General features: G+C 38.0%; 1 protein-coding gene across 1 annotated transcript in view; it reads left to right on the forward strand.

Moving 5' to 3' along the window:
• Positions 1 to 24,652, forward strand: part of ADAM23 (ADAM metallopeptidase domain 23) — a 185,108-nt gene that overhangs the window by 121,336 nt on the left and 39,120 nt on the right. Inside the window, exons 10-17 of the mRNA XM_052635428.1 lie at positions 8,791 to 8,862; positions 11,135 to 11,298; positions 12,336 to 12,420; positions 13,181 to 13,271; positions 15,940 to 15,988; positions 18,746 to 18,845; positions 22,388 to 22,459; positions 23,057 to 23,146. Coding sequence (XP_052491388.1) covers positions 8,791 to 8,862; positions 11,135 to 11,298; positions 12,336 to 12,420; positions 13,181 to 13,271; positions 15,940 to 15,988; positions 18,746 to 18,845; positions 22,388 to 22,459; positions 23,057 to 23,146 — 723 coding nt within the window. The remainder of the gene's footprint in view (positions 1 to 8,790; positions 8,863 to 11,134; positions 11,299 to 12,335; positions 12,421 to 13,180; positions 13,272 to 15,939; positions 15,989 to 18,745; positions 18,846 to 22,387; positions 22,460 to 23,056; positions 23,147 to 24,652) is intronic.

Below are 24,652 nucleotides of genomic sequence, written 5' to 3' on the forward strand. Positions count from 1 at the left end.
TAAAAAATTGCAACAAAAATTCAGATTTTTGGGAAATATCTTTAAGTCCTTGTTTTTCTTTAAGGAAATCAAAGTTAGGTTAGTAAACCTATTAGGTTAGATTTTATATAATGTATATATAATATAACCTATTGCTGTTGTGTCTGACTCTTTGCCACCCCATGAACTGCAACACTCCAGGCTTCCCTGTCCATCACCAACTCCTGAGTGTGCTCAAACTCATGTCCATTGAGTTGGTGGTGCCATTCAACCAGCTCGTTCTCTGTCGTCCCCTTCTCCTCCTGCCTTCAATCTTTCCCAGCATCAGGGTCTTTTCTAATGAGTCGGGTCTTCGTACTAGGTGGCCAAAGTGGAGCTTCAGCTTCAGCATCAGTCCTTCCAATGAATATTTAGGATTGATTTCCTTTAGGATTTGACTGTTTTAATCTCCTTACTGTCCAAGGAACTATTATATGAAATTCTAATCAGCAGAAAAGCCCTTAAAACTATATGTTTTTTAAAATGTTGATTTAATTTATATCTAAACTTTTTTGGGGTCTCTGCTTTAACTGATGTTTTCCATTAATTACCAAGTACTGGCTCAATTATAGGGCTTCCCTTGTGGCTCAGATGGTAAAGTGTCTGCCTACAATGCAGGAGACCCAGGTTCGATCCCTGGGTCGGGAAGTTCCCCTGGAGAAGAAAATGGCAACCCACTCCAGTATTCTTATGCTGAATATGAAGCTATTCAGTAGCATCCCTCTTAGTATGATACACAGACTTATGTTTTGAACCAGTAGCTTTTAAGTACATTGCTTGAATGTTATTAGGAAGCAGAATTATGTATAATTTAGGACATATCTTTTGTGATAGAAAGGAAAACCAAAAGTGCTAATAGCCATTTTAGATAACAAAGGCTAAAATATGACTTTCTAAAGGACATTAATTTTCTTAAAATGCCAAGATAATTTTTTAATCTGAATTATATTTGTTGATTGGAGCTTTGAGATTATTACCATCTTTTGAATCTTTAGGTATGTGGTAAAATTATTTTAGAAGCCTAAACTTTTCCCAACATCCAGTGTACAATATTTTTACAGTAGTGAAAAAAATAATTAAGATATATACATTACCTTTAAATTCACAAAGTGGATTCACATATAGCTGGTAATTGATAGACAAATTCTCCAACCCATGACTTGTGATTCCAATCTCTTGTTCCATGACTCTGTTAGGAAGATTCATGAAACCATTAATCAAAGAGTAAATTTCAGAAACTGTGCAAATAGGAAGCTTGATTAATTTAGAAAATTATATATTTTGAATTTATTTTTATGTCTTTTAAAATGGGAAGCCTTTAAATAATTTTGTCTTTATTTATGAATAATAAAATAGCACCCACCTTTACAATATTGCTTTGTAGATAGAATATTTCTAATATTATTTATATTCTGTGATAAAGTTCCTTATTTAGGTTACCAGTCTTTTAATGGTAAATCTTAGTAATTTGTTTTATTGTTATTATTAGAGTGAGAATTAGAAAGTACATCTGTCTTTGAAACCAGAAAAAAGAACTATAATTCCCTCTGATAAGTTTGGAGGGAATACATGTTATGAAATGGAAAAAAAGAAAGCCTTTATTATTGGATGATAATAAGGCCTAAAGTAGAAATATATTAAGAAGATTTCTACTGTTTTTTTAAATTGAAGTATAGTGGGTGTTCATTGGAAGGACTGATGTTGAAGCTGAAACTCCTATATTTTGGCCACCTGATGCGAAGAGCTGACTCATTTGAAAAGACCCTGATATTGGGAAAGATTGAGGGCAGGAGGAGAAGGGGACGACAGAAGATGAGGTGGTTAGATGGCATCACTGACTAAAAGGACATGAGTTCGGGTAAACTCCGGGAGTTGGTGATGGACAGGGAGGCCTGGCGTGCTGCGGTTCATGGGGTCGCAAAGAGTTGGACACGACTGAGCGACTGAACTGAACTGAATGAATAGTTGATTTACAGTGTTTCAGGTGTATGGCAAAGTGATTCAGTTATACAGATTCTCTTCCATTGCACGTTATTCCAAGATATTAAATATAGTTCCTTATGCTATACAGTGTGCTTCCCAGGTGGCTCAGTGGTAAAGAATCTGCCTGCCAAACGGGAGATATCTGACAAGCAGGAGATGCAGGTTTCATCCCTGGGTTAGGAAGATCCTCTAGAGAAGGAAATGTCAACCCATTCCAGTATTTGTGCCTGGGAAATCCCATGGACAGAGGAACCTGGCAGACTACAGTCCATGGAGCTGCAAAGAGCTGTACATGACTGAACAACCTAACAGCAGCAGTAGTGCTATATAGAAGGTTCTTACTAGATTTCTGCTAGTTACATAAATGCTGCTTTGGAGCAATAGAACTAAATAGATTCCTTTTCTTAGACCAACTTGGATTCTAGCTCATAATAGTCCCAAATAAGTGGGTCATTTTATAAGAATTTTTTTTCTTTTGAGAGTTATTGTTGTTCAGTCATTAAGTGGTGTCCAACTCTTTGCAATCTCATGGATTGCAGCACCCTAGGCTTCCGTGTCCTTCACTATTTCCCAGAGTTTGCTTAAACTCATGTCCTTTGAGTCAGTGATGCCATCCAGCCATCTCATCTTCTGTCACCCCTTTCTTTTCCTACCCGCAATCTTTCCCAGCATCAGAGTCTTTTCCAATGAGTCTGCTTTGCATATCAGGAGGCCAAAGTATTGGCATTTCAGCTTCAGCATCAGTCCTTCTAGTGAATATTCAGGGTTCATTTCCTTTAGGATTGAGTGGTTTGATCTCCTTGCCATCCAAGGGACTCTCAAAAGTCTTCTCCAGCACCACAACTTGAAAGCTTCAGTGCTCAGCCTTCTTTATAGTCCAACTCTCACATCCACACATGACTACTGGAAAAACCCTGATAGCTCACTTGGTGAAGAATTCGCCTGCAGTGCAGGAAACCCCAGTTCTATTCCTGGGTTGGGAAGATCTGCTGGAGAAGGAATAGGCCACCAATTCTAGTATTCTTGGACTTTGCTTGTGGCTCGGCTGGTAAAGAATCTGCCTGCTATGTGGGAGACCTGGGTTTGATCCCTGGATTGGGAAGATCCCCTGGAGAAGGGAAAGGCTACCCAGTCCAGTATTCTGGCCCTGGAGAATTCCGTGAACTGTATAGTCCATGGGGTTGCAAAGAGTTGGACATGACTGAGCAACTTTCACTTTCATTTTGACTATACAGACCCGTGTCAGCAAAGTGATGTCTCAACTTTTTAATATGCTGTCTAGGTTTGTCATAGCTTTTCTTCCAAGGAGCAAGCTTCTTTTAATTTCATGGCTGCAGTCATCATCAGTAGTGACTTTGGAGCTGAAGAAAATAAAATTTGTCACTGTTTCTACTTTTTCCACATCTGTTTGCCATGAAGTGATAGGACTGGTTGCCATGATCTTAATTTTTTGAATGTTGAGTTTTAAGCCAGCTTTTTCACTCTCCTCTTTTACTTTTAACAAGAGGCTCTTTAGTTCCTCTTCACTTTCTGCTATTGAAGTGGCATCATCTGCGTATATGAGGTTGTTGATATTTCTCCTGGCAGTCTTGATTCCAGCTTGTGATTCATCCAGCCCGGCATTTCTCATGATGTACTCTGCATATAAGTTAAATAAGCAGGGTGACAATATCTACCCTTGAGGTACTCCTTTCCCAGTTTTGAACCAGTCTGTTGTTCATGTCTGGTTCTAACTGTTGCTTCTTGACCTGCATATAGGTTCACAGGAGTCAGGTAAGGTGGCCTGGTATTCCCATCTCTTTAAGAATTTTCCACAGTTTGTTATGATCCACACAAATTCATGAAATGAGAGTTGAGAAAAGTTATTTTTAAAAGATGTGCTTTATATGAGATGAAGATAGTTTTTGAATTTGAATACTTAATAAGGGATAAATCAGAATATGGATCAGGTTCTTAAATTTTGTGTGTCAAAGTAAAATTAAACTAGAATAATTGTCATCTATTTAAAAAAGTGTTCTTGGCTGCATTGCACAACAGGTGGGAACTTCCCTGACCAGGGACTGAACCTGTACACCCTGCAGTAGAAGCATGGAGTCTTAAGCACTAGACCACCTGGAAAGTCTGACATCTGTTTTTTAATATCTGGATGTTTACTATTGGGTTTTAGAGTGTCTTCCCTCTGAGAGTGCTCATCTTATAATCTTTGTGCTACATGAGACAACACATTTATTTTCATAACTATGACCCTCAGGTTGAAAATCAAGCTCTAATTTTAATTTTTTTCCAAAAGCAAATATCTTTTAAATAATTTTTATTGGAATATAGATGACTTACAACATTGTGTTAGTTTCAGATGTAACACAAAGTGAATCAGTTATTCCTATACATACAAGATATCCACTCATTTTCAGACTCTTTTCCTATACAGACCATTATAGAGTCTTCAGAAGAGTTCCTTGTGCTATATTGTAGGTCTTTATCAGATATCTATTTTATACATGGTAGTGTGTGTATGTCAATCCCAATCTTCCAGTTTATCCCTACCCACCTTTCCTTGCTGGTAACCATAAGTTTGGGGCTTCCCTGGTAGCTCAGTTGGTAAAGAATCTGCCTGCAATTTGGGAGACCCAGGTTCGATCCCTGGGTTGAGAAGAACTCCTGGGGAGGGGAATGGTTACCCACTCCAGTATTCTTGTCTGAGAAACCTCAGGGAGAGAGGAGCCTGGTGGGCTACAGTCCATGGAGTCACAAAGAATTGGACATGACTGAACGACTAACACTAAATAACCATAAGCTTATTTTCTACATATTTAACTCTGTCTGTTTTGTAAATAGGTTCATTTGTACCTTTTTTTAAAGATTCTACATGAGTGGTATTATATGATGTTTGTCTATCTCTGACTTATTTCACTCAGTAAGATGTTCTCTAGGGCCATCCATGTTGCTGAAAATAGCATTATTTCATTCAAAAATCAATATCTTAAGGATTGTGCTTGTTCAGAAAGGAGAAGCAAATTTGACACTTTAAATGTAAATTATTCTCAGCAATCGGAAAATGTGAAAATAAATTCGTTCATAAATGGAGATTACATATTTTTCTTTGTGTGTATAATTAATTCTCACTCTTGCAGGAAATAGAAACACTTTGCCTACATTTACTTTCAAGTATACCTTCTTTAAAATCAGAGTAACCTAATATTGCCTTCCTGAAAAAATGCAGATATCTTATTTGGAACAAGCATCCTATATTATCAGTAGCTTTCAATTAGAAAAAAATCTCTCAATTTTGTGTAAACCATTTTAGCAGCAGGCTGGCGGAGTCTCATTTGTGAGCCAATTATAGCCTTGATAGGGGTCTGCAAACATTTCTTTGAGCTGCTTAAGCTAAATATTAATGTAAATATTAAACACCTTTTTCTATTAGAAAACTAATTGAAATATTTTAAAGTGCATGAAAAACAAATGTTTTTCTACCTTGTTACTATATCTTTATGTATAAGTCAATAGGTGAAAATATGTAATGATAACTCATATATTTCAATTTAAACCTCATGTGGTTTTCCTTATTTAAAAGCCACTATATTTTATGGGGCTTCCCAGGTGACACTAGTGGTAAAGAACCCACCTGCCAGTGCAGGAGACATAGAGATGTGGGTGTGATCTCTGGGTCAGGAAGATCCCCTGGAGGAGAGCACGGCAACCCACTTTAGTATTTTTTTTGTTTTGGCCATAGGCTGTGGCATGTGGGAGCTTGGTTCCCCAACCAGGGATCAAACTCGTGCCCCCATAGTGAAAGCCAGGAATCTTAACCACTGTACTGCCAGGGAAGTCCCCCACTCCAGTATTCTTGGCTGGAGAAAACCATGGACTACAGGCCATACTATTGCCAAGAGTCAGGTACGACTGAAGTGACTTAGCACACACACACACATATTTTATAGGTACCCCAACAAATTATGATTTTTCATCAATGATCATGATTTATTAAGCATGTACATAAACTATTTTATATTACTTGTTAACAAGTTTATCTCTTATGTCGACCCAGAGTAAGCATTGAATTCCAGCTGTTTGATCTTGGATAATTAATTATCCTCTCTGAGCCTCACTTTCCACATTTATAAATGGGGATAATAAAACTTACCTCACTGAGGAGGGGCAATATTTGTTGTAGGGGAAACACTAATCATAGACCCTAGTAAATCCTAGGTACTCAATTATATGGAATTTCAAGTGGATAAACCTAGTGGTCATTCTTTTTCCTTGTCATACTTATTTTCTCAGCAGCACTGGAGAAGTTGGTTATTCTCCCCTATTTGAAATATTGTATTCATCTTTCTGCTTCTATGACACAATAGCTGTCTCACATCATTGTCCATTTTCTTCTTCGACTTTTATGGTTGGCCTTTAGAATTTTGAGAAGGCCCCATAGCTTGATTTGGCCTCTCTTTTCTTTCTATAACTCTCCCTCAAGTGATCACTTCCAGTCCTAAGTTTTTAAATTATATCATGACTTAAATTCATCACTCTCAACTTTATACTCTAACCTGCTGAGTTCCATAGTTGTATTAATATAACTGACTGCCTACTTCAATATTAGGGAGACATCTCACATGTAACATTTATAAATCAGAACTCTTGGTTCCTTAGTCCTAAACGGCTTTTCCCCTAGTCTTTCTCATCATTTTAAATGGCACACTCCTGCCTCCACCCCAGCTATTCCAGTTCAAAACCTCGGAGAAATCTTTTACTCTCTTTCCTTAACTTCCACATCCTATACAGGTGTCCTATCTTCCTTGTTTTTTAACCTGGACTATTACCATATTTTCCCAACAGATCTCTCTTCCATTCTTGACCCTCTCTAATTCCCTCCCCTTACAGCAGGCAGAGTGATCTTTCTAAAAGAAAGAGGTGGAAGTTACAAATATGAAATAAATGAAAACATCACATTCTGATAGACTTTCGAAGTTCTCATTTTTTAACTTGCAAGTCATACTTTCCGTGTTCATTATACTATAAAAGAACATTTTCCAAAAGGACAAATTAATGTTCAGAAGCAAAACAAATTCATTTGAATAGGTGTGTTACACCATTGCCCTAGAATAGATGTCAACTAATACTTTTTTCCCTTTCTTTTTTTATAAGTGCTTCTTAATGTCAGGACTTTTTTTAAGTGTACAACTCAGTGACATTTAGTTTTACATCCATTACCTCTATCCAGTTTCCAAATATTTCATCACCCACAAGAGACTTAATGTTGAGACTTTTGCTTTTACTTTTAAATATATTTTTGAAAATTTTCAGCTTGTGTAATTTGCTAGGCAACTTAAAGTGCTGAGCTCTTTGCAGCAGCTTCTTTGTGCTAAGTTTAAAAACACCTGTTAAAATATCTCTCTGTGTCCTCACATGATTGAAGGGACTAGGGATCTCTTTAGATACTTTTTTTTATAAGGCACTAATCCCATTCATGAAGACCCCATCCTCATAACTTAACTACTGGTCAAAGGTCCCACCTAATACCATCATTTTGGAGTTTGGAATTTTAGCACAAATTTGTGGAGCACACAAATATTTACAGCATAGCAAATATTATAAATATAAATAGCCATAAATTAATGATGCTCCTAATAACACAATACTAATTTATTGCACATTTGTTATGGGTTGTCAGTATGCTCAGTATTATAAAAATTTTATATCAGATATATAAGCATTAAGACATACTCTTCATTTTAGAAATATAGTAACAGGATTAAAGAGAATGAAATAAAGGGGTTCTGACAAATTTATAGTGTGAAAATGGACAAAGAAAAAAAGACTATTATGAAAAGTGCATTTTTTAATAATTATAATTGAAGTCAAATTTTAAAGATATGGTACATATCTTATTTGGTAGTTTTAAAAATGTTTTTCTTTTTCTTCAACAGAAGGCATAATCCCCCTGTGGTAAATGTCCTCTCAAAGCCATATTGAGCTAAGAACTCCTTACTAACACTGTAGCCCTTCAGATGTTATGTAATTATTCTATTAATTTACTTTATTTCCTTAAATGGTCATAAATAACGATAAACAACCATACTGTTGGCACATTTCATGTATACTTTTCGTCTCTTCTTTGACTTCTGAGCTGTCAAAAGCAAAAGGCTTCGTTTGGAGGAGGTATTCTCCTGAAAGGATATACTAAAATGTATGACAGATGTAGTCCATAGTGTGGACTGAATCTAAAGTGTTGCCTAAGAAATCTTGATCTTTGTATGAGCTTGAATTCAAGTGAGAAGGGTGTCCTGTAGGGATTAAATTTCTTGGTCTACACTCTTGATAAACTGGTAAAGTCAAATAACAAATTTAAAAAGGATTGCATTTGTTAGACATCGAGAGTGATTAATGTGAAGTTTCTCAAATGTGAAGTTTCTCACACAGAATCACTTGGCTCTCCCCATTATCCAGAACATCATGGGTATTTTTAAAAATTAAAATAATTAATTTCAAATTATTAATTTAATAATTAATTTTTAAAATTGGAGGATAACTGCTTTACAATGTTGTGTTGGTTTTATCATGGGTATTTTAGACAGTTATACTCTTCCTGCTTAACAGAGAAATAAAATAAGAACACTGCTGTGTCCAAACACAGCACAAACTGAATTTGGTATTTTTAATTCCCATTTCTACTCTTGCTGTCAGATTTCTGTTTTTGTGGAATTTTGAAAATATGTCATTAAATTATGGTTTGACAGTGACTGGTCTTGTCTCCCCTCCCCCTGCTGCGCCCCCTCCTCCTGACCCCAGTACAAGAAGTGTCGTTCTTCTCTCGCACATGCGAACAACTTTGCAAAGTCTGTGGTCAACCTTGTGGATTCTGTAAGTATCCTGGTTTTCTTGAACCTGTTTTTCCAAGATGGAATGGTTTATATACCCATTATTTACTTGTTGCTTTAGTTGTTTCTGGGACAAAAGTAAAAACACTATCCTTAAGCTCATCTGGCTAAGAAATTATAGACTGGTCTGAATCACAAAGAACAGTGTTATCAGAGTTTCAGAGGATTGTTGAGTTAGTTATTCTTGGGATCCCAAAGTTGCATTGATGTTGCTTCTGGGTGGTATCTGGATATTATTTTCACCAGAGTCTATGGAGGACAAAACATAGAGAAAATTAGCTACAGAACAGAGTGTAAATTAAACTTGGCAAGTGAGGCTTTGTTAATAATAATCAGCTGAGCTTATCATCTTAAATATATGGCAGAAAAAACTAATAGATTGAGGTGGATTATGTTTGGTGAATATAGGCAGTACAAAATTTTTTTTAAAAGAATCCAAATTTATTTTCTTATTGTTCCTATGAGAATGCTTCAGACTGTATTTCTAGATGACAAAGTTAAGTGCAGTTTTCAAATAGAGCTAATTTAAAAGTAAAATATATATCTTCTTAAAAAAGGCTTTTAATCCCTAAATCATTCATATTGACATTTTTTTTCTTTTCTCATTCTGATAGTAAATCCATAAGTGTGAATATTATTCATTCTGTTCCAATAAATAATTCAATTTGAATAGTCATAAATAAACAACATAACATTTTGTATATATTCTAATGTAAAGTTCTGTTTTGCAAGCTATATATATTTATCCAATATTTATTGTATATTCCCTCTTAACTGGGAAAAAACATTATAAATTGCTTAATATCTAAATGATACTAATTTTTTCCAAAGAACTGCCTTCTTTTTTGCCTTAAATTTAAACAGTCCAAAAGCCTCTAATCATCTAAACACTCATATAGTACCTAGTAGGCACAGTTGGGCTTTCCTGGTGGCTCAGCAGTAAGGAATCCACCTGCAATACAGAAGCTGCAGAGACCCAGGTTCAATCTCTGGGTCGGGAAGATCCCCTTAGTAGGAAACGGCAACCCACTCCAGTATTCTTTTCTGGAGAATTCCATGGACAGAAAAGCCTGGTGGGCTACAGTCCATAGAGTTGCAAAGAGTCGGACAAAACTGAAGCAACTTAGCACAGGAACAGTTGAACAGAATAATATGGGTAGAGGGTAAGAGAAAGTCACATAGAGTTAAGATTGAAATTCTGAAAGCCAGTTGTCACTGGGTTTATTAATTTTCTTTAATTTCAGCCCTTGTCAGTCTTCTCAGAGGATAAATATAAGTGGATGTGAAAAAGAGAATATTAAACCTCACTTTTCCCATGCCCTATCTATTTACTTGGTGGAATCTTAGTGTTTGTCATTTCACCATGATTGAATAGAATCACATCTTGCAATGTGTCATTTTTATTTTGAGTTATACAAGGTTCTGAAGTCAACCAACTATTTTTTCAAAGACATTACATTTAACTCACTTCTTGTTGTAAAATCATTATAGTGTCAGATTAATTTAGACATGATGGTGTTTCCTTTCTTCAGTATGTTCTAAAGTTATCCGTTGTTTTCTTAATTAGCTTGAAAATAGGACAAAACATTCATCAAAATTGCTTACATAAGGGAATTCTTTAACTACTGGGCCAAAAGGAGAGAAAGAGCAGAAAGTTACAATTTAAATATTGTGAGTGATGTCACCCTGTAGTGAGAGGTACACCGGTAATAGAAGTCTGCTCTTCCTTCTTTTTGGCCTCAAATTGGTGTTTCTCTTCCGGTGTTATTTTACTTTTCATATAACAAGGATTCCAAGGATAAGCCAACCTTGGTGTTAATGCTTGTCCAAGGATTTAGTAATCTGTTCCAATCCTGCAGGAATAACTGATCATATCACATGTACTCAGAGCGAGTGTATCAGACTCCAACCTGTTTTTCCCTGAGGTTTGGAAGGGTGATTTTGCTGAACCTTGATTTGAATTTACATCCATACTTTAGGACTGTGATGCCCTAGAGAGATGCTGGCTACTGAAAGTGCTGATTGGGGATTGAAGTAACTTTGTCCAAGAGGCTGAACTTTGTGACTGTTCTTCCTTTTTTTTTTTTTCGCTCTTGAAAAAGAGAAAGGAAAAGAAGATTCTCTCTGAGGAGCTAATTCTGACCTCGTGTTCTCCTCTCACCTCCCCTCCTGTCCCTCCGCTGACTCTGAATCACTGATTGTGCATGTTTGACCCAGTGTTTTCCTCCTGCACCTGTCCTGTTGTCTACCCTCAGATTTACAAGGAGCAGCTTAACACCAGGGTTGTCCTGGTGGCTGTAGAGACCTGGACCGAGAGGGATCACATTGACATCACCACCAACCTTGTGCAGATGCTCCATGAATTCTCCAAATACCGACAGCGTATCAGACAGCATGCTGATGCTGTGCATCTCATTTCGTATGTATTCCCAGCCCTTGGCTTGATATTGATCTCTATCCCTTTATTGTTAGCAGTTAGGTTATATATTAGTAAATCTATCCTGAACAAGATTGAGGTTGATTCCTCTGTTACCGAAGAAGCACAGAAGTAGGCTGCCCGGTGTTGAAACAGTGGTTCCACAGTCATGAAATCTACTTTTAGAGCACTTCCCTCCTTTCAGACCTTCCATCCTCAAGGTCAACTCATGACTCAAGATAGCTGCTGACACTCCAGCCTTCATCACAGGCAATAGGAATGCCAGGCAGGGAGAAGTGTGAAAGGACCCTCCCTCCAGCTAACCCATTGTAGTAGATTTCCTGAAAACATGCATGTATCAATTTCATCAACAAATCATCTACTAGATCTTTATCACAGTGGCCACAATGAGCCGTAAGAGAGTCTAGGAAAGATAGTCCTTTGAAATGAACTATTGAGTAAAATTGATGTTCCATCACTAAAGAAAGGGGATATCTTGTTTACTTCTGATAGGTTGTTCACTTCCCCACTGGCGGTTAAGCTGTTTTCAGACAGTCCTCTAAGGTTCTGTCCTGGGATCAAACTAACTGAAGTCCTTCTTCCTTCTTTATTCTCTCCTGTTACTCTTTGCTTTTCTCTCAGTGTTTAACCAGCAATTTACAATTGTCAATATTTTGTATAACTACTAGACAGCCTCTACTAAAAAAATCAAGGACTGTGGTCTCTTTATCTCTGTGCCTCAGTTTCTGTGCCAGTGTGTGGTGCTTAGGTGCTCAGTTGATTTTGACTCAATTGAGATTATTTAACATAACATTAAAGGTATTTATGATAACATGCATTTAGAAGTATTTAAAATGTAGTTTTTGGCTTCCTGAAGGAAGGTTGGTTTGGAGTATTCAGTGTAGGAGAATAGATGTATTGAAATTGAATATTAATAGAATAAAGTTGAAATTAATGGAATTAATTGGAATATTAATGGAATAAAATTGAAATATAATGGTTACTACATTGGTTTCCTAAGAGCACTTATTTTTCCTAAGGCGTGTGACATTCCACTATAAGAGGAGCAGCCTGAGTTACTTTGGAGGTGTCTGTTCTCGCACAAGGGGAGTTGGTGTGAATGAGGTAAATGTTATCAATTTTCCTAAAGTAGAGCTTTATCTGTGCATCTGATTTCTTTCTTCCCTGTGGCCTAGTTTACATCCCTTCTCAGGCCTGTTTAGAATGATAATGACATTGAGAATATAGTGTAAGTGGTTTGTATTAGTAAATAGAACCCAAAGTGATCTTTGGTGTTAGAAAAGAGCTATTGTTTCATATCATAATGATAATTTTTCCTATTTATCAGGCAGATGCAAACTGAAGATTGGCCCAGAAATTTGTTGGCCTCTATAGATAAGTTTTTATAATCTTGTTAATCCTTCTGTTATGACTTTTTAAAGAATTATCTGCTCTTCTGCCCATGTTAGGTTTAACACACCCTCCAAGTAGAACCAACTAAATCTAAACCTTGGTCAGTTCCTGAATATATAATGGTACTAGATTATCCCAGTAGCCATCATTCAGTGGAGACTTCTCTTGACAGATTTGTAGTAAGTTGAATTGATTCTCGGTTTGGTATGAAGTGAAATGGGGCACAGCCTTTTATGATTTTATGTTTCCATGTGAAAACATCAAGTTCTGAGAGATGCCACATAGTGAGAGAGGCTTTCTGCTTCTTGGGCCCAGTTGCAAGGAAGAAGTGATAAGAAGCATATGCCGTCTTTTGATGCTGTGAGGCTCTACTTAGGGGACTGAGAAGATATGTGGTAATGATTAAGAAATAATAACTAGCTTTGTGCCCTCTCTCAAATGTTTCCCACACACTTTCAACTCTGAAAAACAGTATGGTCTTCCAATGGCAGTGGCACAAGTATTATCGCAGAGCCTGGCTCAAAACCTTGGAATCCAATGGGAACCTTCTAGCAGAAAGCCAAGTATGTACATTGACCTTCTTACTTTCATGTGCCATTCTGTCTGTATAATGCATGTCCGGTCAAAAAAGAAATATTTTTCATTCCTAAGTCATAATAGCTTAACTGTGGTATATCTCCTTCCCCTAAACAAATGATAAAATGAGTAATTTAAGATAACTCTTAATTTGTGTGGGTTGGAGAAATGTCCCTTTCAAAGTCTGTAAAATCATCCTTTCCCAGGATGATCAGCTCTTTCTCATACTGCAGAATGTTGGGGTACTTAGAGGTGAATACTCAGCCACAGGGTCTAATCAGTTGAATACAGACACAAGATGTCAGTGGAGCTCCATCACAAGTTCAGCTGGATCAGAAAAAAGATCTGGAATTAAAAGGAGCTTAAACCCTAATGAAATTTACCAACATAGTACCATCATTAACATTAAAGAAGCTTCCCGTATAGGCATCCCATCCTGGGGGCAGGTGAGAGAGGATAACACTCCTCTCTACTGAGCTGGCAGGGCCTCAATGGAGTAGAAACAGCCACAAATCCCATCCTGTAGGAAAACACAGCCAGCGACTACTGGATATCACTTTCCTCATTAGCCAGAGGAGAGGCAGATGGAAAGACAAGTCTGAGATTCTAGAGGTGAGGTGTTAAAGGCCCACAGTAATTTGAGGGGGGTCCTTGAACATTTTAAATTTCTTTTAAAATTAGTGTAAAATCCAGCTTGGATTATATTCCTCTTTATAGCAATACAATAGTAAAATATAATTTCTATTAATAATACACTTTTGTGGCAGAAGGCCAAAGTGCCTAGGAAGCCCACGATGTGATCCTGTGGAAAAAAAGACTGAGGTGTTCACTCCAACTAGTCTGTTACCTAGGAATCAACTGGAAATCTACTCTCCTCTGTGAAAATATCAGATGCTAGGGATAAAGGTGTCCTTCTCCACCCCCTCCCCAAAGAAGAAAAGGATAAATATCTACCTTAACATTGTCCTATGCTTTATACCTTTTTTGACTACTATCAAATAATTGTCATTAATGGATAGTGTTATGGAAACTTGAAATAAAATCTATATCCAGGGTGTCTTGATTCCCTTTAAGGGCCTATTAAGTCATCACTTTATGGGTACATTAAGTCTGGTGGCATTTAGCAAATCTCCACAAACTTTCATCTGTTAATTCCTTGCTCAGAGTGTTTGCTTTCCCAGAGTACGCATTAAAGGAGGTGGTTCAGGTTTCACTTGCTGGCATCAATGCCCGAAAATCAGAAGGAGTAGGACCCAGGTTTATGACCTTGTTTGAAAAACCTGGAACCAAGAAGAAGCCAGTGCTGGGGGCAGCTAAGAGATCTTACTGAGTCATATGATGGAGAAGGGTGAGCAATAGGGTTCATTACTAATACCAGGCATAGTTCCTTCCTTTCTAAAATTCTTTATTCCTTTGTGAATTGTTTGTTCAGATAGATTAGTTCTGAATTGTGAATTTTTAAAAATCCATTTGGAAGTCTTTAAAAATATCTTTGTCTATCACAGCAAAGAGAATAGAAAAAAATGAATGAAAAGTCTAGCCTGTCACACTGTCCATATGTCCATCTGTGGTATCTGTGTTAAGTTTATGATTGTTATTTGATTTAGATGATTTGACATTTCTATTTTAGATTGCTCTCTTTTACTGTATGTTTTAGCTTAGTGTTCTTCAAGCCTCTTGCTGATCCTCGCTTTGACTATAGCAGATTGAATTCTCTTCTCTAATGTCCAGTGTGCTCTGTTAGCAGGACTTCAGTGAGGACTCATTGAATTGTGCAGCAGAGCTTTGTAGTTCCCAGAGAACACATAGGCTACCATCTCATGTGAGTCCCAGAACCATTCTGGGAGATGGGCGCAGAGATACCTTCCCATTTTAGAGGTGGAAATCCTGAGACCCAAGAAATGTTAAGTCACTTGCTATGAAACTCTCATCAGATAGAACTTGGACTACAACACTAGTTTGTAAAGCCTACCCTGGACCACAGTACTTTCCATTAAACCTTAAACTAGAAACTGAATTGAATTCTCTGAGGTACAAAAATGAAGAGAGGCACAATTTTATTTCTTGGAGCTGTTGTCTTAGGAGGCAAGCCATACTTGTTGGAAAGGAAAAAGAAATATTAATTTAAATGAAATAGGTTTTGCTGTTGATTCTTTTCCTAGATTAAAGAAGTTAGCAATGAATAATTAAGGAGTTAAAAAATGACTAGCTCTCCACCCCCAGCAGCCCCTTAGCAATCCTGCAGGCAAATCAGCTGGGCAAGATAGCATCTGAAGAAAGATCAGGAGGAGTCAGGCAGTTTGCACACAATGGGAAACAATGCAGAATCCAACCTCTTGCCCTCAGAACTCACTGAAATTTTTTCTCCTTTTTCCCTTAAAAAACTGCCATGGCCAAGCAGAATCTTCAGAGTTGGTTTGAGACATGAATCTGCCTTCTCCCCAAGTGTCTGGCTTCCTGATTAAAGCAACCTTTCCTTTCCAACCAAAAAAAGAGAAAGAAATAGGTTTTGTTTGGTGAGACATCATGTTCTGTACCCGTTTGACATGGAATTGGTAATAACGAATTTATTTTAAGAGCTATGATGCAAATTAAAGATGTGACTTTTGTTGTTTCCCTTTTCTTCCATTGCTTTGTATTGTTTCACTGGACTAGAATGTGACTGCACAGAATCCTGGGGTGGCTGCATCATGGAAGAAACAGGGTAAATTTTCATTGTACCTGCATGTGATGTATTACTGAAATTGGTATCTATTATCAGCTACAGTCTCTCAGATACTGGTCTGTTAAGCTAAGCCTTAAAATAAATTCAATAATTCATTATCTGATATTTAAAAAAATGAAATAGCAGGTTCACCTTGTACTTTGAGGTTTTTATTTAAAGTTGATAATAAAAGTAAAATAAAGTAACTGCTTCTACTTCTATTAACCGTTAAAGGAAGCACATGATTAAGTGCTTCTAAGTTTAGTGGTTGCATTAATTTTTTAGTACACTTAGGATAAAAGCTGGTTGTCTAACTGTCAGTGAAAACCCATTTAGTCAACAATTTATATTTTAAGGAACTCATAAATAGACATGTTTACTGTAATAAAATTGCACTGTATTCCTTACGTAATCAATAAGACTTAAAAAAATTGAGATAGATTTATCACGACTAAATTAGGTAGTCTTCTATTGATAGGCATTTGAACATTTCCTCACCTAACTCCTCTTTGGAAACTAGAGCAGCTGTCTCTGGGTTGCTAGTACATCTGTGAACCAAGGCCTAGAAACACAATCTATCCCAGGGACCTCTGCCCCATCGCAGCCACTGCCCAAGGCCTCCTAAGCTAGAGTCCCCTCCCTATAAATAGAAGTTCCTCACTCATATCTCTCCCACTTCCTGTGCCCATGTCAGACATCTGCTCAACACATCACCGTTTCTGGTCCTGCCCCCTCCCTGACCTGCTTTTACAGAGTCCCTTCCTTATTTCCCCACCAGGAGTCCAGCTCAGGGGAACATGAGGTGTGTGAGCATGAAGGCTTGAAGAGAGACTCAGCCATTATGCCTGCTACTCTAGGGCACATGTTTCTAGAAATTAGCTCAAACTTCACTGTTAACTTTGATGCTTCCCTTTCTATTGTACCATAGTTTTGCAACATTGTTGCTTAATCAGGCTTTTTTGAGGTAACACCATTCATAATATTGGTTCTATCAAGAGAGGTCTTCTGAACTTCCAATTTCTAAATGAATTTTTAGACTGACTCTCCATAGGATATAATAAAACTATTTAAACTTAATATGTATTTTCTGATGGGCTTCCCATGTGGCTCAGTGGTAAAGAATCCACCTGTCAAGCAGGAGACATGGGTTTGATCCCTTGGTCAGGAAGATCCCCTGGAGAAGGAAATGGCAACCCATTCCAGTATTCTTGCCTGGCCTATGGACAGAGGAACATGGCAGGCTATAGTACATGGGGTCTCAAAGAACTGGACACACTAACAGCTACACCCTACAGCCACAGCATGTACTGACATAGTGATAGAAATTTGGTTAATTAACTCACAAAGAAGTTATTATATTATATTCCTTTTGTTATTATTTTCCTGCAAAATCATGGATATTACCAAGTAGTAAGTTGAGAATAAGGAGCTGTTGCCTAATTCTAATTCAGAAGGAGTGTAACCTTAATTCTGGTTTGATTGTGTATATATACATATAAAAACATACATAGTCTAACACATCTCTTTAGGGTTTCCTTGTATACTTCAGTTCTGTTGCTAAAGCCTGCAATGTAATATCTTTAATCAATTGACTCTCACAGTTCCCTCCTCCAAAGTAAAATCTTGTAGGTTCCTAAGCTCCTTTTATTTAGTTCAGAGGCAATAAAAAGAAAGTGCTTATCTTTACTATGTGCGTGCTAAATGCTTCAGTTGTGTCCGACTCTGTGTGACCCCATGGACTATAGCCTGCCAGGCTACTCTGTCCATGTGATTCTTCAGGCAAGAATACTGGAGTAGGTTGCCATGCCCTCCTCCAGGGATCTTCCTTATCCAGGGATTGAAACCACGTCTCTTACATCTGCATTGGAAGGTGGGTTTTTTTTTTTTTTTTTTACCACTAGCACCACCAAGGAAGCCCTATGTTTACTGCTGCTGGTGCTAAGTTGCATCAGTCATGTCCGACTCTGTGCGACCCCATAGACGGCAGCCCACCAGGCTCTGGTGTCCATGGGATTCTCCAGGCAAGAACACTGGAGTGGGTTGCTATTTCCTTCTCCAATGCATGAAAGTAAAAAGTGAAAGTGAAGTCGCTCAGTCATATCTGACTCAGAAACCCCATGGACTGCAGCCTACCAGGCTCCTCTGTCTATGGGATTTTCCAGGCAAGAGTACTGGAGTGGTTGCCATTGCCTTCTCCATCTTTATTGAGACAGAGAAAATAAAGTGACCACATTTCTACAGCCTAGATGAAGTTTTGGGATGAACTTTTCAAAAAATCAAGTCTGAGTGCAAAAGGGCTTGACTGCTAAGGAGGTTGTAACCTAGCCTCCCAAATCTGTGACTTCCTTTGGATTTCTATTTTTACAGGCTCTAGCACACGCACTTATTTGGCAGTTTGAACATAAGTGCCTTGTCGAAATTTGTGCTGAATCACATGAATCCCTGGTGGCTTCCTGGTGGCTCAGGCGGTAAAGCGTCTGCCTGCAACGTGGGAGACCCGGGTTCAATCCCTAGGTCTTGGAGATCCCCTGGAGAAGGAAACGGCAACCCACTCCAGTACTCTTGCCTGGAAAATCCCATGGACGGAGGAGCCTGGGAGGCTGCAGTCCATCGGGTCGCAGAGTCGGACACAACTGAGCTACTTCACTTCACGTGAATCCAGAGTGATCATTTTGTTCTAATTCAAAGGTTTTAATTTTCTTCTTTGATGACTGTTTTGGGTAAATTATTTACATAATTGATTCTTTATTTTCTCAGGGTATCTCATTCCAGAAAGTTCTCAAAGTGCAGTATTTTGGAGTATAGAGACTTTTTACTGAGAGGGGGTGGAGCCTGTCTTTTCAACAGGCCAACAAAGGTTAGTAACTTAGAAAGTGTGCTTATTTCTCCTTTTCTTTTTTTTTTTTTTTAACAGTGGAAATATGCCAAATGTCAGATACTTGTTTTGGAAAGCAATTTTCTTTCCAATCAGATTAATGTTTAGTTATAAAAGGCTTTATCATGTTGAAGAGTGAGTCTTGTTTCAGTGAATAACAACACCACAGCTTCACTGTTTCAAAACTCTGTGTTTCAGCGCTGGTTGTACCTCCTCTCAGTCCTCCCCTCCAAAAAACAGACAGACAGTCCTTCAATTAAAATATCTTGAAGTTCTCATGTTAGGGTCTTTATCCTGCTGCAAAGAAATAGTGAGTTAGATTAAGATATATTACTTTAGTAATTTAGTAAGATATATTCCTTTAGTAATTACCATTACTCTAACAAAAATTCTGTTTCCCTTTGACATTTTCTCTAGGGGTATAAATAATTTCTTGGATTTTCTTTCTTTCTTTTTTTGGGGGGAGGAAAGGAATGGTCCATTCTCCCAGAGAGAAAGCATTGCTAATATCAATTAGCAAAAAAAAAAAAAAAGATCCAAAGTATTTATGGATCTTGTGCATACATACATGCATGCTGCTAAGTCACTTCAGTCGTGTCCGACTCTGTGTAACCCCATAGACGACCTCCCGCCAGGCTCCCCTGTCCCTGGGATTCTCCAGGCAAGAACACTGGAGTGGGTTGCCATTTCCTTCTCCAATGCATGAAAGTGAAAAGTGAAAGTGAAGTCGCTCAGCCATGTCCGACTCTTAGCGACCCCATGGACTACAGCCTAGCAGTCTCCTCTGTCCATGGGGTTTTCCAGGCAAGAGTACCGAAGTGGGGTGCCATCGCCTTCTCCAACATACATGCATATTTGTGTGTATGTATTTCTTTACTTGAGAAGGTCCATTTGTCAATGGCATTTCATTACTATTCATGTGTACAATGCAACAATCTCTTATCCACAATTCCTTCATTCAAAAGCTCTGAAAATTGGAAATGTTTTATATGAATTTACAGGATACATAGTGGACAGTAAAACTTGTCCTGAACTGAAAAATTTTATTTAACCCTCATAGTGTAAATATTCATAAATCTTACTGCAGAAATGTTAATGTGTTCAATTCTAGTCTGTATACCAGGCTTTTCCGGTCTCTTTTACAGAACATAGTAAATGCACCATACTTTTCTAAAATTCAGCAATACCAGAATTCTTAAGCTCCTGGGCTTTTAGATCTGGGACTGTAGACCTATAGCAGAATCATTCCAAACGAAGTTGCTTAAAGGCAAAAAGACAGGACTGGTGCAAATTAGCAGATGGCATAGACATTCTAACACTGCACATTTCATATTTCTTTTTAAGACACTACATCATAAGTCAAATACAGTCCATTGCTCTGCAAAATATTTAATGCTCTGCAAATTGAGAGAGCAGTGAAATCATGTTAGCTTTTAAAAAGAAAACAGTGACTGATGTGGATAACTGACAGAATAATTTATTCCCATCCCCATAATTAAGTGATACTGCCAAGTTAAGGCTGATACTCTGATGCCTGACATCTGTATAAAATCTCAGCAAGGCTGCAGAAAAAGAAACAGGAATTTTAAAGTGACCTTGCATCATTAAACTCAGTCGCCTTCCTTTCATGGCACTGATCTCAATGCAACAGAAATTTGAAAGCTTCAGAGTGTTTAAAACGGGTGCAGTGAGTAATAATGAATTAATGTGAGCTGCTGGCATTTCTGAATTGCAAAGTACATGGCTAATTTTACCTGCCTTACAGCTCACCAGCTAATTATAAGCATCACGCCTGAGGAAACAACACTGAGTTGTTTGGAAATACTAGGAGCTCTAGTGAATGCATAAGGATCCATCATTAAATTTCTGAGATTGCCTGAGAGTAGAAAGGAAATTATTCCAATAAGCTGGAAACTATATAAAAAATTACCTATATGTCCTCAATTTTAGCAGTTAGTGAATATGGAATTCTGTCTTTTTAAATGACATATTGGAATAATTTTTTAAAAGCCCCTGTGGATTACAGTGGGATGGTTTATATGCACATATGAAAGAACGGACTTTTTTCCAAATGTTACAGTCAGCGGATGTATATATATATATTCATGAGGATCCCCTGGAGAAGTAAATGGCAACCCACTCCAATATTCTTGCCTGGAGAATTCCATGGACAAGGAGCCTGGTGGGCTATAGTCCACAGGGTTGCAAAGAATCAGACACGACTGAGCAACTAACACGCATGAAAGAACCGACTTTTTCCCAAGTGTTATAGTCAATGGGTATATATATATATGCATGTTTTATGTGTTATTTTCACATTATCTATGGACATCTTTTCTGCTCTCTGGGAACCTTCTCAGCTGTCATGTTAGCCATCTGATCTGTAACAGTGACCTGTCTCTGGATGGAAGAAGAGCCCTAGGAATGAAATCTAGCAGTAGTTTACGTGGGAGGCCTGATACAAAGAGCTATCATATTCCAGTCTGCCTTTCTCTTTTCTCCTCTCTGCTGACCAGAATATCACAGAAATGAGGACTGTTGATTTGAGTCATTGGATTTTCCCATGGGGAAGCCCCAGCCAAGTATCCTGGAAACCTTCCTTGCTTGTTATAGCTGCGTTCCTCCTGGAAGCAGAAGGATGATCGGGTCTTCCTTGGGTGGACTCAGTGGGAGGCAGTCCTTCCTGTCTCAAATACATGGCTCTGAACATTTGGATTGGAATGCCCTGTTCCAGTCTTCGCCTGAGTGTAGTGCTCATACACAGAAAAATCTTGCCCCTGGTAATGGGAAATGGAAATGTTTCTCGTAAAAAATCAGCTGCCTCAACAACTGATCTGTAATAGAGTTTGTTTGGCAATCAAGTTCATAGCATTAGGAGGGTGGATTATTCTAGAAACTTGGCTCTTCCGTCACTCCAGGAATGATTGAGAAATTTCTATAATGTGTGCATATGCCCACATGTTTGCCTAATATGGTTCAGATGGTGCAGTTTTCTTTTCGGTGACATGATGGGCGTGGATTTCCAGCAACAATTTTTCCCTAAGTTTATTTGCATTTAGCTGATGGCGTATATCACCTTTAGCTGTGACTGAAGCATTTTTTATCTTTTTGACAGTTTTTATATCTTCTCAGCTGTCTGGATATAAGTCAGCAAATTAGGTACCTGTGAGTCTTATTAGAGATGCATTTTAACTCCATTAGTAAATATGAAAAGTGATCTATTCATCTTGACAGCTTATTTCTATAAAAAGTAACTGTAATGGTAGAGGTCATCTCTGGAGCCCACCACCAGAGAATCAGTCCTCCAAGAGATATTACCTCCATTTAAACTATGTTGTTTAGAAGTGTTATTAATAAATGAACAGTGTTTCTCACACAGATGTATCTGTAAGATGCCATAACAGTAGGTCATGGAGGAATATCTTGTGATAGCTGATTATAGGGTGTGTATATAACCTAATTGGAAAATTGATTTTCTGTGATAAATTGAAATGTTTTCCCTTTACCTTTCTAACCTCTTTCAGCTGTTTGAGCCCACAGAGTGTGGAAATGGATACGTAGAAGCTGGGGAGGAGTGTGACTGTGGCATCCATGTGGTAAGTATAAGAAATCTTTCCTACTTGCAGCACGTCTTCCACCCAGAGCAAACAGTAATAGCATTAGTGAGAAGCCTACCTCATCATTCACTGTGGCCTCACTGCCTTGACTTCTGAACTCTCTCATCAATGCTTAGTCCTAGCTCAGACATGCTAGAATTAAACGTCCTAATGGCTCTGTCTGAAAAAACTGAACACATTCTTCTACCCAAATTCATATCTCTTAAAAATTCATAGCTCATATTCATCTCAGACAAGTTGTACCAAGTCATGAAAATTCTTTCTGTGTTGTGTAATATTTTTGTCTTTGTCAAGCTAGATTGAGTGTTAAAATTATAATAGAGCTAACCGAGGGTAGGATGCCTGCAGAAAAATAAGCTTACTCTTTGGTAGAGAAGTCCTTTCTTAGAAGACCATACTTTGCTGAGAAGTATAGCAGGAAGGAATCTACCGCTAAAATGATTAATTCTTTCCTAAAATATTTGCTTACCATTATATACATCTCCTCATGTAAATAATGCATGTCACATGTGGAGAAAATATAGAATGACCAGCGAGTGGGTTTCCTCACTTACTCACATGAAGTGTTTTCTCTAGGAATGCTATGGACTGTGCTGTAAGAAATGCTCTCTCTCCAATGGGGCCCACTGCAGCGATGGGCCTTGCTGCAATAATACCTCGTGTCTTGTGAGTTCTCCCACAGTTTCATCTCTCTTATCGATGACATATTAGCCAAATATTGCAATGTGTATCTTGAGTATTTGTACAGCCTGTCACATTTTTGTTGATAGACACTGTGTATTAGCCCAGCAATTTTATTGAATCAATAAATCTACCCAAATTCTGTGAGTTACTACAATTATCTTTATTATAATTCACTACCAACAAACCCTTGGACAGCAAGGAGATCAAACTAGTTAATCTTAAGGGAAATCAACCCTGAATACTCGTTGAAAGGACTAATACTGAAGCTGAAACTCCAATATTTTGGTCATCTGATACGAACAGCTGACTCATTGGAAACGTCCCTGATGCTGGGAAAGATTGAAGGCAGAAGGAGAACAGGGTGTCAGAGGATGAGATGGCTGATGGCATCATTGATGCAATGGACATGAACTTGCGCAAACTTTAGGAGATGGTGAGGGACAGAGAGGCCTGCTGTGCTGCAGTCCATAGGGTGGCAAAGAGTTGGACACGACTGGGTGGCTGAACAACAACCAATAATCCTATTCTCCAGCACCTGCCTAAGAAAATATACCTATAATCCTTCCAAAATAATCATTGGCAATTGCCCTACTAACATGGGTGAAAACCAAGTAAATGGTTGAATAGAAGAGGGACAATTTCTATGGTCTTTTTCATAATATGTCCCACTTACAAACTTTTTCTTTAGAACTCATCCTAATTTATTTTAGAGCCTGAGCATAAAACCTAGTCCTTATATTTTCACATTTGATGTTTAAAATCCCTTAGAAAGGCAAACGGGAAGGCAATGACAACCCACTCCAGTACTCTTGCCTGGAAAATCCCATGGGCAGAGGAGCCTGGTAGGCTGCAGTCCATGGGGTCGCTAAGAGTCGGACACACTGAGCGACTTCACTTTCACTTTTCACTTTCATGCATTGGAGAAGGAAATGGCAACCCACTCCAGTGTTGTTGCCTGGAGAATCCCAGGGATGGGGGAGCCTGGTGGGCTGCCGTCTATGGGGTCGCACAGAGTCGGACACGACTGAAGCGACTTAGCAGCAGCAGCAGAAAGGCAAACGAGCCAGATAAGGAAGTAATATATGGATGTAAGTTTATATGTGTATATGCACGCCTTTTGTTTGTGTGGAAATATAGTTACTTCTATCTTTGGAAACCTCTGGTTAATTTTTAAAAAGTTATTTTTAAAATCTTTGTTTTTCTCATTCTATAAAATTCCTAATATTTTTTAAAACCAGAAAATAATATGATTTAACTTTATTCAATACCAAAGGGATATTAGGCATGTGATATTCTAGAAGATTCCAGCTTAGATTTTCTTGCCTTAGGTCCCCAAGCAGATTATAAAATGCTTGAAAATGATGGACTCTTTCCTTCATCTTTTACCAACCCCTCTCCTAGACAAAATGCCTTGTATTCAGCAGTCATTCACTGGGATCACTGAAGGGAATTCATATGAATTAATTGAAATCTGATTGTGTATATTTA

The sequence above is a fragment of the Budorcas taxicolor genome, chromosome 2 (assembly GCF_023091745.1).
Source record: "Budorcas taxicolor isolate Tak-1 chromosome 2, Takin1.1, whole genome shotgun sequence".
Lineage (NCBI taxonomy): Eukaryota > Metazoa > Chordata > Mammalia > Artiodactyla > Bovidae > Budorcas > Budorcas taxicolor.